The sequence below is a fragment of the Limanda limanda genome, chromosome 19 (assembly GCF_963576545.1).
Source record: "Limanda limanda chromosome 19, fLimLim1.1, whole genome shotgun sequence".
Taxonomy (NCBI): domain Eukaryota; kingdom Metazoa; phylum Chordata; class Actinopteri; order Pleuronectiformes; family Pleuronectidae; genus Limanda; species Limanda limanda.
The window spans coordinates 662,171-680,400 of record NC_083654.1 but is presented as its reverse complement, the minus strand read 5'-3'; the positions used below and the strand labels follow the sequence as shown (position 1 = coordinate 680,400).

The 18,230-nt window shown below is 39.9% G+C and overlaps 1 protein-coding gene across 2 annotated transcripts in view; it reads right to left on the bottom strand.

Annotated features, from left to right (window-relative positions):
- phf14 (PHD finger protein 14) overlaps nucleotides 1-18,230 on the bottom strand; it is an 84,541-nt gene that overhangs the window by 19,858 nt on the left and 46,453 nt on the right. The window contains exon 17 of one of the 2 annotated variants that reach the window (XM_061093211.1): nucleotides 1,556-1,673. In XM_061093211.1, the coding sequence (XP_060949194.1) occupies nucleotides 1,556-1,673 (118 nt within the window). Of the gene's footprint in view, nucleotides 1-1,555; nucleotides 1,674-15,078; nucleotides 17,317-18,230 lie in introns of those variants that run through there. The other variant, XM_061093212.1, reaches the window with a different exon arrangement.

Sequence of the window (18,230 nt, the reverse complement as noted above, 5' to 3'; positions counted from 1 at the left end):
GTTCGCTACAGGTTGCAACTGAGTAGAACCACAATCAGACGACATTCATCTTTTCTTCATGTGTTATTCATTGGTATAAGTACAGGTCAATTATACCAAAGAGCACAGATAAGACTTTCAGCATAGCTACAATTGGAATAACTTAATGGTAAGTGGTCTGTAAATGGTCTGTCACTCAAAGCGCTTTACAGTACAGTTTTTACATCCACACATTCACACACACATTTAAACAGTGCATCTCTGGGCCGCAATTTTTTTCTCTTAATCAGTTCAATATGTAATTTAATATATCAGCAAATATGTGTTGTGTGTATACACTACTGAATGTCAAACAGAAACCTAAATGAGTTGTTGCCTACATTCAGGTAAAAACCCTAGTAGTACATATTGAGACACATCGATTTATATGATGAGTACTTCACAGTGAAAGAGAGCTTTAACCTTTAGTTTTTTTCAGAAAAGAATATCTATCATTTCCACTATGGCTTTTATAATTTCCCTCCTCTTTGCCAGCATCAATCAGCCCCCATTTCCCACATAGATTTAGCCGAGCAGGAAAGACTTTTAGTTTCTAGTGAGATGGAAATTGGGATACATTTATCACTTAGGTTGAGAGGCGGCCAAATGTTGCCCTTTATTGCAAAATAATTCAATAAAAACAAGCAAACTAGTAAGAAAGAAAAAATGTATTCTGCTTTCAAATATGAACAAGTACTGTGCTGTGTTTATGTGCTTATTAGCTGTTTTCATCATCGGTAGTGTGTAGATTGCTAATTTATGAGAGTGACTGAGAACAAAACATTTGTCCTCATTACACAGAGAGGACCAGGTAACCCTACTTGGAGTTTGTGGTCAGCAGATGTCTCATGCCTGCTATAGCTTCAGTCTGAGCTGCAACTTTGAAAAGTTAATAAGGAAACATCATGGTGGGAACCTCGGCCGCACTGGTATTGATAATGTGGTGAGTGCATTCTGCATTCTCTTTGGACAATTAAAGAGACATATCGAACCAAGTATTAGTATGTGAAGTATAAGTATGTGTTGACACCGTGTTCCAGTATGTGGGCTCAAGTGTAGAGCAGAGGTGTGAAGTCATTGTTTTATATGTCACATGGAATTCTCAAATCTTTCCATTTAAGCATTGGAAAAAGTCACAAGTCAAGTCAGGCGAGTACTAAGTCAAATCTCAAGTCCCAAAATGAGCTTTTTTGAGTAATTATTAATTTGTATGTATCTATTTCAGAATTACTAATTTAAGCTAACAAGGTAAGCAGTACTGCAGTTATAAGTGAGGCCTGTTAGACTTTTGGAGGTGATGTAACAAACTATTATTTCCACACAGACAAGTGATTTCAGTCGGTACCATTAAACCAAAAACAAAACAACAATAAAGAATCACAACTAGTATGTTGTGATGTGGCATAACAATTTTCATTTTCAAGTACACAAGCCAAAAAAGGAAAGATGCAGGTTTTAATTTCTGTCGAAGCAGGCAAGCTAAACCACAAGCTGACTCATCTGTTGCATTCTGAAAGATATATATGCACACACTCACCTTGGAGGAGGAAGTGTCACACTCCTGGCAGATCCAGCCATATCCTGTCTGCTTAGGGGATTTCTTCAGTGGGGGGTCCAGGCACCCAAAGTGATAGCAGAGCCGGCACTGGTCACACCTGAGGTACAGACAGGAAGGGCACATGTTACATGTCACATAAATAAAGCCAGGGTCTTCCTTCAGTGAGGAGGCCAGCTCCAGAGCACTGATGGATGATGACAAATCAGCCAGTTGTCTGTCGGTCAGACTTTGTTAATGCATTGCAAAGTCCCTCTAATGCCTCCGCTCCCTTGACCTTACACGGCCATTGAATGTGCAATGGTTCATTCCAGTGACCAGATAAATACAGGCCTTGTTAGTGCCTGTCAGGTCTCCTAACACTGGACAGCCTCTGTCTTCAGATGATTCAACATGGGTCAGACCACACAGAGGACACACACTGACAGACAACATGCCTGCAGAAGATGATTACCATGCTAATATCTAGAGGTTGCACAGAATGATGAAATACTGAATAATTTTTCAAGTATTAACAGACACTTTGAAAATCAACAGTGCAGGTTTAATATGTGTAGAAATTAACGAAAAGGCAGCTTATTGTATCCTAAACTGCCAATTTTACAGTATGCGTGTGGAAGTGTGTAACCAATAAGAGGCTGCAGCAACCCTGCAAGCAGCCAATCACAATTCGACTGACACAGTAAAAACAACTTCATTTCAACAAACCTTTTCTACATGTCTCCTTCCATTCTGTCCCACTGTGTTGTAAACAAAAAACGTTTCCCCCTACTACTCTGATGATTATTAAACAATGACTGTGACAAAGTTTCCTACAATACTATTGAGGGGAAAAAAGGGAATAAAATTATTTTAAAAGAAAAGTTTCAGCTTTTTGTTGATGGAAAAAGAGCAGACCAAATTACTGTTATTTCTGCAGACAATGGCATAACCCAATTGCAGCTTGTCACTGCTAGAGTAGCTAATTGTGTTGTAGATTTAATTTTAAATGGATACATTTGCCATTTTGTCCATCAATCTCCACTCCACACTTAACCTCCCACTGCCTGCAGGTACAATCTCAGCAAACTAATTTACTAGGGATACATTCAGAAATTCTGCAGCTACTCAAATAGAGGGCTCACTCTCAAAATGCCCAGAGTAAAACATGTCCTCTCAGAGATCAGAAACCAATGCACTGCTGAATTACGCAACTACGGCTGTCTTGATAAAAAAAGAACAACCAAAAACAAAAGACAAAATTATTTCCTAAAACATAAAGGTGGATACCTATTGTCTATCTAATCATTGAAGCTAAAAATATGTGCTTTTGATAATTATTTTGTTACATCTGTTAAAAATCAGCATCTAACTTGTATAATTTTACCTGCTGAAGTGGTTTCTTATTTAACTTCCCTCTTGTTCTTCTTCTCTGAGGTTGCACAGAATGAGTAGTCTGATACATTAAACTCTCATCAAAAATTCTCATGTGTGTGACATTTATGGTTTACATATGAAATTCTTTAAAACTCATGCTGACAGCTCTATTCCTCTTTCCCACCATCTTATTAATATCTCTATCAGTCTTTCTATCTTTTCTGTCGTCTCAAAAAAAATGCTCGGATTATCTGAGGATCCAACTCGTGTTTGGAAATACAGGCCATTCCAGACCATTCTCCTGGTAATACGATTATTGGACGAGATTCTCTCAAACCAACTGAACAATCATCTTGAAAGAAATGATCTCCTCAGCAGCTCCTGCTCTCCCCAATCAAACATGTCTGCATCATTATCATTTACCGAACTAATATGTACCTTTACTCAAATAATCTAAATACAAAATCATCTTGCAAATCAAATACTTAACATTAAAGAAAACTACAAATAGCTTGGAAAATTCCTGTATGTTTTTAATAGGACCACATGCCACTGTTTCAGACACATACCTTTAACAAAATCGTATTGTCCTCGAGTTAGGGCATCTCACCCCAAAGGAAATCATTACACCAATAGCAGGATAGCTTGTGAGATCCTAGGCAACCTCCCCCTTGCCTTGACAACTTAAATCAGTTTAGATGCAAGTAAAAGTCCAATCTTGACTGAGACTCTGCTGTGATATAAATCTGAGCTCCGCTGCAGAATAAAAACACAATATTGTCTCTTATTTTACCCTTTGCTCAACATTGGTAGTTGTGTGGTTGAATAAACTTAAAAACATATGGTGAATGGCCTGTATTTATACAGCACTTCCCCTCCACAGTTTTACCACCCACCCATTCACACTCCCACTCGTACAGTGCATCTATGTGCAGCATTTGTCCATCATACATCAATCATACACTGCCGGCACAGTCGTCAGGGGCAATTTGGGGTTCAGTCACTTGCCCAAGGCCACTTCGACAAGCTGGATGGGGGAGATTACCCGCTCTACCCCTGAGCCACGGGCGCCCATGTGAGCTTACACGATTTAGAAGATTAAGAAATATGCCCAGTGTTCGGCCGGCTTTAGAAGAAGCAGTAGCTGTCTTAAAACACAATGTACAGCTGAAACAAATGGAAAGTCATGAGGACGTCAACTCCAGACCTGTACCAAAGTGATAAGGAGATGTTAATACAGAATCAATACCACATTTCAATCAATCTATCCAATAGCTTTTGAGATATTTCATTCAGTTATTCAATTGAATAAATCTTTAAATAAATCTGATAAAAGCTATACTATAACCCCACAGGGTCTTAAAAGTAAATTCACTCATGAGAATGTCTTCCACTGTGGAATGGAGGGTTTCCAAGCACTGAAAGTCTGACATTGATATTTCATTCACATGTGGTGCTCATTAATAATTTGTCATTTGTAATTGATTTCAAACTCTGTCCTGGTTAGATTATTATGGCCTTAAAAAGTATCTTTGAGCCAGAGAGATACACTTGTCATTACTGTCTTCCAGCCCCTCAGTAATGGAGATGAATAGAGAGGGTTCAGGCTGACCTCCTGGCTGTTATCGCTGTTATCAGATTTCCACTGAAGAATGTGAATCTGCTTCATCGATTAGGACATAACTGGCTCTAATTGTGGAGTGTGTGTGTTTACCGGGCTGGGGGAGCTTGTTGAAGGGCGGTCAGCCTCATAAGTGATTAAAAGAAAAAATCTGCTCTCCCACAGGTCAATTTCCTCTTTTTTCTCTCAGACCCATGCCTTTAATGTATTTTATTGTGTTTCAATGCTGTTTGTTTTTTAAACAAATCATCCTGTTGTTGGCTGTTTCACGAGCCTGAATGACATTGTGTTGTTCTGACCAAACAAATTGAAAAACAAAGATGATCAACTTTTGATGATAAATTCACTTAGCCCTTTATTAGCCCTTTATCAGCTTTTTTAAATGTTCTTGTTTGAATGCCCTTCATTGTCTTAATATGTTCTGTTTTCAAGCATATGTTGTATCCTACCTACTCTATTCTTGTGAAGCACATTGAGCAGCACATTGTGAATAAATTGCTTTTATCATCAATAATAATATTGCTAGTGTTATTATGTTGTTGTTGTTATAATTAAGCAGTTATTTAAGTAGTCTTAAATTAAATTGCTTTCAAAACCATCCAATCCATTAGTCAACTTTTTCAGCACTTGCCCACAATACAACTTCATAAATAAAGCAGTCCTGAGTCATACATCGTCTGTAGGGTAAAGTTAGCATGCTAGGATGCTAAACTGAAATCTAGAAAATGATAAACATTGTATGTGCTGAACATCTTTATAATCTTAATATCGCCAAACTACAAGTGCTACATCAAAGTGCAAATTATAAGTGCAACTAAAAACCACTGCTTTCCTGATGTCAATGCGAAGCTCATTCCACCATTTAGGAGCCAGGACAGCAAACAGCCATTATTTTGTTGAGTGGCTAGCTGTCCCTCGCAGTGAGGGAGCAGCAAGCTGATTGGCCGATCCAGAGCGGAATGGACGAGCTGGGGTGTAAAGTTTAACCATGTCCTGGATGAAGACTGGAGCCAATCCGTTCGCAGCACGGTACGCTAATACTAATGTTTTGAAGCGGATACAGGCAGCTTCTGGTGACCAGTGAATGAAGTGGAGGAGCAATGTAGTCTGAGTGAATTTAGGTAAATGAAAGACCAGTTGAGCTGCTGCATTCTGGATGAGCTGCAGAGGTCGGATGGCACTAGCAGGTAGACCAACCAGGAGGTAGTTGCAGTAGTCTCAGGGTAGAATGAGTGTCACACCCAGGCTCCTTGTGTTCTGGGTGGGGGCTACCACAGAGTTGTCAGTAAGGTCATGGGTGGGAGAGCCATTTCCTGGAAGGAAAAGTAGCTCAGTCTTGTCAAGAATAGCTATTACATATCCATAAGAGAAAAATATATTGAATGAGAAGCACTCCATCATTAAATGAAGATAATAGCTACAGGTACACTTTTTACTGCGACTATTAACTGATGTGAGTATAGTTGCTATGGTTACCATGGGTTTTACTTTATGGACCTATGGTGAGAAATATAGTATATTTAAGCAATTCAATTGAACGGTGTACACAATTGGGTTAACTGTACCTTTAAATTATGTTTTCTTTTTAACAGACACCCCTGTAGAGTAACATCATTTAGGAAGCTGCTGAGCCCCCCCTCCTCACCTCAGTTAATAAAATGAAGAATCAGCAGGGGATCACTGCTCCTTCACTTTGATTCTGTTTCATTTTGTTGGGATTGTTTAGGCTTTTCATGCCGTGGTTTCAGGATGAATATTGTGAAATCACGTTGTACAGTTTGTCCAAGAAGTTGTCTGTGAATGATTTATGGCAGATAGCATTTGGATATCAGCTACCAGTGTAGCCAGCTTTGTGTTGGACGTGTGTTCAGAAAGGAATTAGATAGTTTGACAGTACCAGATCTAATGGATCTAAAGACCAATGCATTATAGTGGATGGCAGTGGTGTCTCATGCTTTGACAAAAAGGCTGACACTCACCTTCAGTCTAAACAAAGAGGAAATTATCTGCCAGTTGAGGGTTATTATTAAGTCATTCACTTTGAATCATGCAGAGCCAGTACCACCACACATACTAAATATTTGATAATTAAATTTTTTAGGGAACTAAGACTAACAACCATTTTAACCTTATTGTTTATAAACTATGAGACGGTGATAGACCTGATTTCCTCAATAACAGCAAAAACAGACTTAGTGAAAGATGTCTAAAATAATAAAATATAGAGGAACTCCAGGATGATTCAATGTCACAATCGGAATAATCAAAGCAAATTCATTCTGCAATTTTTTCCAATCACAGCAACTTTTCTACATAATTGACCAATCACTGAGGTTTCATGCAAGATTCACCAATCACAGCAGTCCGTCTTGCAAAATACTTAGTCATTACATAGAGAAGGTCGTCCATTAACCAGAAGGTCTGGGGTTCTTCAGTGTTCTTCAGTGTTTTTCCTGTCCGCATTCGAAATTGTCCTTTGGCAAGATTACTGAACCCCAAGTTGTCCCTGATGGCTGTGCAAACAGTTTATGAATGCGTGTGTTGTGTGTGTGCGAATGAGTGAATGTCACATTTTACTGAAAAGTGCTTTGAGTGGGCAATAGGACTAGAAGAGTTCTGTATAAAAAATGTCCATTTCCAATTCAAGTCAGCAATCTCACTTCCTTGCTTGTGGTTGTGGAAATCCCAGCATGTCTAACACTTATGTTGTTCATTGACAGATCAGAATTACTTCTAAAGACTATGTGAGGCAATTCACAGATTTTCTGCATTAGAAGACTTATTTTGCTCCATGTGCAATGTTTTCGTCACAGACAAGTTCCAAAACATAACTTTGTGCGTTTGTGTGACTGTATCTCTATTAAAAATGTTTACATGGTGTGAAAAACTTTACAACTGTTTTCAATTTCCATCTGGTCCTGCATTTTGATTCAGACATGCTTAAGTCATTGCTGTGAAATCATTCAGTGCAGCGGCCCAGGTCCACATGAGACCTCCAGAGGCAGGCAGCTGTAGCAGTAGTTATTTTATTTTTCAATATCATATTTTAATTTTCAACTGAACAAGGTTTGATAACATCATTAGATGATGAATATTAATTGAAAGCCTTGTATATTGTAAGTGTCAGATTTTTCTGAAGATAAAACTGAAAGTGAGCAAATCAAACATTTTTACAGTAAACCAGAGAATCCTAGTGGATGTACAACTATAATCTGTACAGGAGGTGTACGTTGAACTGGAGAATTGGTCTGTAAACTGAGAAAATTTACAACAGGCAAGGCAATCGTTTTTTTACCAATCACGATTGTTTTCTTCTAAACAATTAACTGGATGTGCGTTTTTGACTGTTGATGTTTCTTGCAACAGTAGACACAATGATCGCACATCTTGTTAACACTAAGGACGATGGCCACAACACAAAAATCACACCTGTGTTGTAATAAACCAGAATGATCCACCAACAGTGGGCACTTAACCACCATTTAGACTGAGAATAGTTAAACTCTAATTCACATTAAGTCATGGAATGCAGCCCTCTGGCACTGGACTAAAAAAAGTTGCAAAGCAGGTATAATATTATACCTAAAGTGTTTACACATTAAGCATGGTAGATTTACTCAAATCAGACTAGAAATTTAATTGGCATAGATAATTGGCATCTAATGAGTTGTAGGCGCATAAACAAACAGCTGCTGCACATAAGCACAAATATGCCGAGGCAGGTGGATCTCTCTTACACATTTACTGCAAGCCCCACACACACGCACACACACACATAGAAAGAATCTTGGATGGGCTGAGCATGCATATCTGCCCTGGAACGATGGGAATTTAAAGTGCCCTCTGGCCACCTAGCAAATAGAAGAAATATCACCAAAGAGCGAGCGCTCCACTAATGAGCACACTCCCATTGTTGCACACAAACTGGCAATTGATTTCACATGAATCTCCAACTAAGGCAAAACGGAAAGGGACAAACTGTTCAGTTTCGCTGCTGGAGACTGTCGAAGACCTTCAAAACTTCACAGGAGTGCTCTTTTCATTTACGCAAAACTGTCATGACTGCCCACATGCTGCCTTGATTACTGTACCTTAATGAAGCCTTTGTAATGGCTGTTGTGTATCATGGGGAAGATGTTTGAGTTAAAGCACCTACTGCTCACTGATGCAGACAGGCTTTCGTCTCTCTACGTGCAAGATAATGTGGTTTTTAATCTCCATTTATCCACGTGGGTGGGCTCAAACCTCTTTTTCTGCAAAACTGATGTTTACAGCTGGGCAGTTAGCACAAGTACAAGAGACTTTTTGAGGCATTTTTGCTTGAATACAAAGTGTCTTAGCCCAACCCTCACAGGAATCATGGTTACTGCTTGCTTGTTGCAACTACGAGCCATCTAATGCCTATCTTACTTAAATATTACATCAAGGACACATTAGCTGTGTCTGAAATGACCAACTCATTCACCTGCCCCTTCTCACTATCCGAATCCGAATCAGAATCAGACTTCTATGTAAAGGACAACATGGTGAGCTCATCTGCAAAAGAAAACACTTGATGAAACTACTCGGCTCATTTTCTCTGAACTGCTAATTATGTCATTGTCGCATGATAATGACGTACAACAACAACAATGTTGGCCGGAGAAAAATGGAATAATACATTTTAAATATTTATTTCACACTTAATGTTAATATTTCAAAAAGCGCATTAAATGACCATGTTTAAATATAAAAATGTACTACAGTTTGTACTGTGATGCGCTGCCTTGCTCTTATGACATAGAGCACAATGAATGAAGTTATATATTGCTAGGTAAGTGACTGTTGTTTGTGCATTACTTTTCATAAAAGCTGTAGCAAACAACACTGACCGGGGGGGAATTCACAGCAAGATATCATTGTGGAAAAGTTTGCACAACATCAGCGTGCTCAAGATACACCAGAGCAAGTCTATGTGTGGAACAGCAGTGTCTCCAGCCAGGAAGCACTGCACAGAGCTGAAGCTCTTTGCACCTGAGTCGCACCTGAGAGTCCTGAGAGGGACAGCAGGGATTAGACCAAGTGAGCTCCCCTACGGTTCCCCCAATCCATTTGTCAAGGGAAGACATGATCAAATGGCCTAGATCAGCAGAGGACCCAATGTGGACACAGTTCGATGAAGACCTGGGCGATATCCTGGAAACCGTCCTAACAGGTCCGGCCCACAGAAAATCTGAACTCACAACAATAGCATACAACCTTGCCAAAGAGCAATTTGGCCCATTCAAGCGGAGAGGGCAGCCCCAACCACCACCGCAACCAACAGGAGAAAAGGGGAGATGAACCACCTGAGAAGCGAGATTAAAGCGCTCAACAAGCTGTTTAAAACCAGCTCGCCGGCTGAAAGAGGAGGTGTTAAGAACTTAATAAGCAAGAAGAAAAAAGAAAAAGGCGAGCAGAGTTTGTTAAAAAAAGATATTGCTTTACAAGGACTCTTCTCAGCCAGCCCAAGTCTGGCATACTAACCAGTTCAAGACCAGAGGTAGAGGAGTTCCTATGAGAAGCTCACAATGATTCAGGCAGGTGCAGAGAACTCTGTGCCAATCAGACCATCGCAGACCTGGAGAACCATCAACTGTGCTCAATGTGAAGGAGCGGACATTACAGGAAATTCAAGCCATCATCCGGAAAGCCAAAGCTTCAACTGGCCCAGGCCCAAGCGGTATACCGTATAAGGTTTACAAAAAAGGCCTCACATTTCTCAGGAGGCTATAGAATAGGTTGTGTGAGATCTGGGCCAAAGGCACAATCCTATCTCGCTGGAAGCTGGCAGAGGGATGTTTTGTCCCAAAAGAAGATCACTCAGTTCAGGTCAATATCTCTTTAGGCTTCTAGCTAACAGGCTACAACTTGTGGTCTGTTAGCTAGCATGTTAGTGTTGAATCAACACCCTTAAGCATCAGTGCTCATCAACACTATATAATGCCAGTGTTGATGAGCACTTGCTTTATAATGTGGGTTATTATTGTTTTTTATATTTATATTATGAAAAATAGGTTTAAATATTGCTTGTTTTTTGGAAAATTAACTTATGTGGGTGAAATATTTGAAATCAAAAAATGGTTAACACTTTCTACCCTTCGTGTAATATTATTTATAACTTGATGTTGACGAATGCTGTTGAGGGACCCACCTGGGAATGTTTGAATTGGTCCCCAATAGACTCGAGAATCCCCACTGGGTAGATTACTATGAAATATGTCACTAAACACGAGGACAGCACTAGAAAAATGGCAAATTTGAAGTGATTAGTGAGTGATTTTGAACCTAGCCATTGTCCACGTTCTCCTACAGTCTGTGGTTTCACTCAGCATTAGGCCGTTGAACAATGCAGGTAGTGAGAAAACATGCATCTGGCCAGTGTTTGATTCATAAAAGACACCTTTCTGTCTCAGCATTGCTCCTTTGGAGGGTGGCGAATTTGAAGCCTCTTTGGCTGTTCACCGTAGCATGTTCTCAGTCTCTCAGACAGTGTCTGAGTCACACAGCCTTACCAGAAGCCTCTATCTGGTTTACTGCCCTTACACACCCAGCCACGGCAAGGTCCTTGATGTTATCAAAGCAATTGGGCCCTGCTTTAATCATTGGGAGAATTGAGCAACCCCCCAACCCCTCCTCACACCACACCTTGTACTTTTGAAGCTGACAAATCCAATCACTCATAAGAGAGGTTATTGATTGATGTAATCTTATTGGAGGTGAGGTGGTGGAGGGGACATGATTGATCGCTTTTGTCTGCTACACGTGTTGCTCTCAGTTGACGATTCGTTTCCACTTTCATCTGGTGTTTAATCTCTGAGTAAAGTTCGCAGACCCACCGCCCCCACAGCATCACCCCTGGGACCCGTTCCTCGCTGAATGGGTCTCATGGCCTGCAAATCGGAGCCGACTTTGTTCGATCTCATCCACCTCTTCAACATCGATGTCACATTTCTGTCTAGGTCTCATGACGAGTAAAGAGTCATCACTCTAGCAAATGCACAGAGCATCCATTCATTCGTATAGCCTGCAGAAATATTCACTGATGTATCACTACAACTAAATCACACTGACTAGCACAAAGATAAAACTACATTAGGTTGAGTATGTTGAGTATGACACGATAATTCAACTAGGGACAACACAAATGCTGAAGCAGGAGAAAGCAACAAATTGTACTAATACTTTGTGGCATTATAATAGGTTAAGGATAGGAAGTGCTTCCAGCAAACATTTTTTGTGTTCAAACAAATGATCTACATGATATTGATTTCAAATGTAGAGGAAAATATGACGTCTCCTGTCATTTGTTGTGTACAGTCCATGAATGGTTTCCTGAGACTGCTCCAACACATGCACTCCCGTTTGAAAGATGATCACATCTCAACCCTACGACGGAAGGCCTTTTGTCACCGCCTCTGAGAGCAGAGGTTCAGAACACCTGCTTCCCTTTTGTTGTCAGACACGAACACGTCCACATGTCAACAGATGTGCTGGTTGCTCTACACTGTAATCAATAGCTACGCTCTAAATTGTCACATGTGATTTACATGTGGACAGATGTAACAATTATGTGATGATGCTAAATCCGAAAATGCCTGAACAAAGCCTTTGTGTACCGAACTGCAAGTTAGTTTGTTTAAGTTATTCATTTGGATTTAAAAAACATGATTTGTAAGAGAAGATTTTGTTATTCTAGACTGTAAAAAACATAACTTTTGTCACTTCATGTTAACATATCAGTGAAATGTGTATTTGTCAAGGAATTAATCATTCTTCAATTCTTTCTTAACTATTCTGATAAGCTTATTTGTGCCTGAACCTATTAAGTAGGAGATATTTAGTTTGTATATTATACTTCGGTTTTCAATTTATTTTCTAAATCAAATCAGTTTCCAAAAAAATGACAAAAATCAACATCGCTGAAATACAAATTAATGAGATATAAAACCTATGGAGGTACTGATGCTTGTTGCTTCCCCAACGCTTTGTACCCGCACTTTTGCGTCCATGTATCGATAGCAGGTTTGTGGCTTCAAGAACTTCTTTTGTCTCCTGCAGCCTTGTGTCTGCAACAAAGTGGCTGAATCAAGGCAGTAAATTTATCACAAGTGGGCAATGCAATTACCTTGGGGCTGCTAACGTGACAGGAATCAATATGACACAAAGCGCTTACCCATTGACTCTCATCCATGACAAAGTGCGCTGGTGTCTTTCCGTAGAAAGGAGTGCATTATGGACTCTGTGAGGCCCCTACTTTTTGATTTACTGTTGGGTCATTGCAACGTTATAAAAGAGCCATTGTTTTACAAGACGGGGAAGTAACGCATTGACTGCTGAAGAAGGACCTATGGAGACAGCCCAGGCAGAGCGACTGCCTCTATTAGATCATCTGGACACAACTCATTCACAGCTGGGATGGAAGGAAAAGAGCGGGATCTCTACAGTTTTTTCCTGCGGCTTTGTGTCTGGCTCAAGTTTGTCATGTTTTCCAGCAGGGGGCCTCAGTGAACTGAGTACAAGGCTTGAGAAGACTGTCTTTCAGCAGCGCCTACTGTCCTCACCTCCGTGGGATACACTGAAACTCTGACCTCACCCAAAAGCTTGGTCTACTCTACCAGAGCATCACTAAAGAAATTAAAAGAGAAATACACGCAGCTTGAAGCACACTGCAACTTTAAAACAGGTCTATGATGAGACACTCAATTAAGATATATAAAGCACCCATCGGCTTTTGTGGTTCATGTTCTGTGTGTAATGATTAAAAATTGGGGTATGAGGAAATAGTGCAGTTAAGAGAGGATGAGACAGAAACCATTAGAGGAGGAGGAGGGAAGAGCATGTACCCCAGGAAGTATTTGAGCAGAGCTACACTCTGGCAGAATCAGTGGGATAAAGAGAAGGGGGAAGAAGCAGGGGAGTAATAGATTTTAGCTGCTTGGCCACACTTCCCACACAGCCACAGTACCAGCTCTTGTGTTTTCTGTTTTAATAGGGGAGGAAAAAGTGTGAAGTCAACAAAAACAAAATGCCGCCATTAAATCATCTCCCCGGATCCGGTGTCAGAGCAGTAATGGGAAACGCACTCATCATCGGAAAGGTTACTGCTTTCCAGAACCTCCCTGTTAGCTTTTCTCTCTCTTTATCCCTGGGCCCCTCCTCCTCCTGCACCTCGTGGCCTCAGTCTCATCCCCTAACCAGGAACCAGCTGTAGCTGAGCTCATCTCATGGTTTGTCAGCTGCTGTTCCGTCCCCGGAGACCCTGGGGTTGAGGATGAGGGATTGGGGCATCTACAGTTTGCCACGGTCAGTTGGTCCCATCTTGTGGCGATGCCACCAAATGATGCTGACACCTTGCTGAAAACCCAAATACATCTCTTTCCGCCTTCTCCCAGAGCTGTTTAAAGAGCAAAGTGCCCATCCACTTGAAAAACAACGTTGCAAGTGGATGCTGGCTTTATACTCGACTGTAGACAGCAGCAAAATATCTCAAGAGCCCCAAAAAAGATATGCATTAGGTCCAACAGCCAATTCTTTTGGCCTCTATCAACTGGTAAAACTTGAAAATATTCTGTTCCAGAAAAAGAGCTGGTGCTGAGAATATGGGGGAAAATTTCCATGAGCAGTAATGAACATTCAAGCTGATCCTATGCTTTAATTTTTGTTGTGGATCATTTCTAACTTCCCTCTGACACAATTACCAAGCACATTTAAGCTTAGAGCCCATCTTAAAATAATTAGATTATTGGATCATATTGGTTCACTTTAATTTCATTGTTTATCCAACGGCCAACCATGCTACAGATGGTATTTTTCACACGGTGCATAGTAAAAGATGCAAATTCCCTTGAGTCAGTCAAGCAAATGAAAGTGAGAACAGGCTGACTTTTACAACAGGACAATATTTCAATGAGAACTTCAAAATCACCATGAACCACTTTCAAAAACCTTTGAGAATCTGTGGGTAGAATCGAAACATATTGTGTGTGTGTAGGGAGGCTGTTGTTTATTATTATTTCTAAATCTAAATTAGACAGATTCTTGGCTGAGTACGAAAAAAGCATCTTCAAGCTTTTCTTCTATATCTTCCAAAATGAGGATAACTTACTATTTGAATGACTTCACAGGTATGCCTCAATTTATTATTTCTATTACTTTCAATTCACACACAGGTGCCTTCATCTTTGCATTATCCGTGTTGTCATTTTCCATAATTATATGACTTGATAAATATCTTAGAACTGATAAAATCGTATTATTCATCTTTGGACTGTCAGCTTTTGTATCCTATGTCTTAAGTCTCATTTTCAGATGTGTTTTTTCAGGACTCGAATTAGAGAATTAGACCGTACTCTATGTGGGCTGAGAGGCAACGTTTCCCAACAAGAAGGCCACTTCCCAGGTGATAAATCACAGATGACAGAGGGCATTACACGCACAAACGGACCGCCGCCGCTGCACCTTTGGAACGATTAATTAGCTGGCTGACACTCATTTATCACTGCAGCAATAAGGTGAAAAAGTCAAGAGTTTATTAAAGCTCTGCTTAATTTTCAAGAGCTATAGGCCAGAGGCTGAGACACTTCACATACACAACAGCAGCAACATTCATATTCTTACTTCACACAGTATCACAGTAACACAGTATACATTAGTCTGAAAAATTCCCTCCAAAGCATGTCTGTAAACAAATGTTTAACAATTTAAATGAAAATATGGTAGTCGCTTCAAGGCTCCACCACAAATCAGAGTTCACCTTTGTTCACAACACAAGCGTATGATAATATGTTGATCAAGTATGAAGGTACAAAAAGAAAAGAACACGTTTGGCCTCTTCAATAAATACTGTACACATCCTCGCTCTACGTAACTACCTGGCATTCAGCTTCTATAAGACCACGCCACTTATTTTTAGTTATTATACAGACCTGGGTAAACATACAAAGCCATGCATTGTAGAAGTGGCACATGGTCTTTGAGACAGACTGAATATGAGTGATGGGAGAGAACTGGTCAGGAGTCAGCAAGTCATTCTGCATCTCATCTCTGAGGACAAACCCACTGTGGTGGTGTTCATGGACACATACCGGAGAAGCAAAAGGCAGCAGAACCGCACGAGTCTGACTGCTCCCAAAAGCATGCATATTGGGCCCTGTATAGGCAAGAGAGTGACACATGAGGGCAGAATGTGACACTTGTCATGAGCCCTGACAGAGCAGCAAGTAGCTGTTTTGACAGCACTGACTATGGGCCACCAGGGACGTGGAGACAAAGTTTGGTTTCTGTCTGAGGACGTGTCAGTTTTACTGTCAGTTTAAGATATGGAGACAGAGGAAGACTTCTAAATGCCTCAAGACACTTAAGACATTTGGACTAATATTTAGGTGCTATTACCACTAACTATACTAGTTTGTATCTACTACAGATGCTTTATGGTAGCATTACTTTACTGCTAAGACGAGAATGAGTTGGCTTTTCAATAAACAATTACTTTTATAAATACTCCTGGTCCCTCACTTACTTAAAAAACACAACACAAAACTCACATCTTAGAAAGACTAGGTTCAAGTGTGTCTGCAATTAACCAAATTCACACTGAAATTCTTCGAGTGTTTGGGTGGAAAAGACTTGAATCAATACTACTGATTGGCACTGATGAGAAGTCGTACGGAGAGGTCACAAGTGCAGAGCAGCAGACTGAGAGCAATGACAAAAAGAAATCTGTTGATCTCAGGTATTTCAACATGTGTGGGAGAAGCAGGTGAGTGCCTAGAGGCATAGAGAGGATTGATTCAGGAGTCGGAAGTCAGTTGCTGTCAAGAGTCAAGCAGTGACTTTTATACTTTCTGCTGTGCTTCCACAATGCAATACCACAAACAAGCCACTCTGTTTGCCACGGGGTAAAGAATGGAACTTAGCTGCCATACACAATTTATGCACAACCAGATTTCAAAACATTCTAAAATATCTTAATATCTTAAAAAAAATCATGACCTTCCTGGAAACCAGTTGATCTTCAGTGGTGACTTTATGTTGCATTGTGTGTAGGTGTTATTCCTTAATCTGTAAAACCTCTGCCTGTATAACATGTACTCCATAGCAATCTGACCATAGATGACAGAGCATTGGTTTATACTTAAGACTGATGGCTCACTGACACTGACTAATACCCCAACATCCTATTTCAAAATAAAAACATTAAGGAAGCAATGACGGAATTTTTAAAGATTACAGGGCTCAGTGTCTAATAAATGATATATATGAAATATTGCATCAATCTGTTGGTTCTAACTTCACTGGACAAGCAGAACAGTTTTATGTTTAGTCACCAAAATGTTTCAACATATGAACTGTAGAAACAGAAAACTAGTCAGAACTTTGTAGATGCAGACGTTTGCATAGATGCAACTGAAGCCACAACTGTTAAAAACAAAACAAAAAAACATACTTGTGGTGGATAAAAGCAGATGGAAATTCAACATAAACCAAACATAATTGGCTTAAAGCAACCTTTCGAGGTTTGGATTCCATAATCTAGATTTAGACAGTTCCGCTGAATTTTCGTTGGACAGTTGTTGGTCCAGTTTGGATCAGAGTTGGTTGTAGGGTGGCGTGACGGTCTCGTTCTTCAGCCTGACCCGAGCGCCTTTCTTCAAACGCCTCAATTTGTCTCTCTCTGTCTCTAAGCCAACGGTCATCTGTCCCAAGTTTGTATGGGAGGTGAGGTGGCTGCCCCGGCTCTCACAACCTGTGCAATGCAAAGATAGAAAGAGTCAGGGCAGCACACCTCACACCACGACACCTCACAACTTAAACGCTGCCTCAACAGCACGACAAGTACAACACAAACACTTTGGTATTCAAGTGTTTTCTTGGTCTTTCAATGGACAAGGATTCATTTAAAAAGTCTGAACAAGCTGTCACTGTAAGGATAGAAATTAAGTTTACAATAGGTATTTATATACTTGTGTAGATTAGATTTGACCATTGCCTTTATCTTTAAGGGGCCTTAATTTAAAGCTATGTCAATTGAATAAAAAAAAAGAATACAAATAAAAAGGTACAACTCAAAAAGCAGGCTTACAGAGGACTTCATATCTGAAATCTTGGATACAAACCAGTATTAAAAAAAAAATTATAATAATGAATTATCTTTAATAAAAAGCCCAGATAAAAAATAAAGTATTGCTGATAACATCAGGAAGGTTATGTGAAATGACCTACGTTACATCTTAAATTCAGCATATTGTACAGTTTGACAGCGTTTATTTAATTTAGTACGTCATCGGGGTCATATGATATTACATTACACTACATATTCATTACACGTGGCATCTATTGCACTTCTGTTTGTACTAGGAGAGGGATCCCTCACATGTGGCTCTCTGATGTTTCCACGGGTTTTTTTTTTCCTGTTAAAAGTTTTTTTTTTTAATCTTGTAAGGGGAGACAAACTGTGATTTGTGAATATGGGCTTTACAAATAAATTGGATTGATTAATTGATGATGCTGGTCTGAAGTTTCTCCATTTTAGACAAACATGTTCACAGAATGATTTAAAGTGCCTCGAGTGTGTCGTTGCCTTTGCATTATTGTGAAAGGATAAATTAAACACAGCAAAGTTAATTAACAATTCCTGCAAATATATGCCACTAAGTGTGC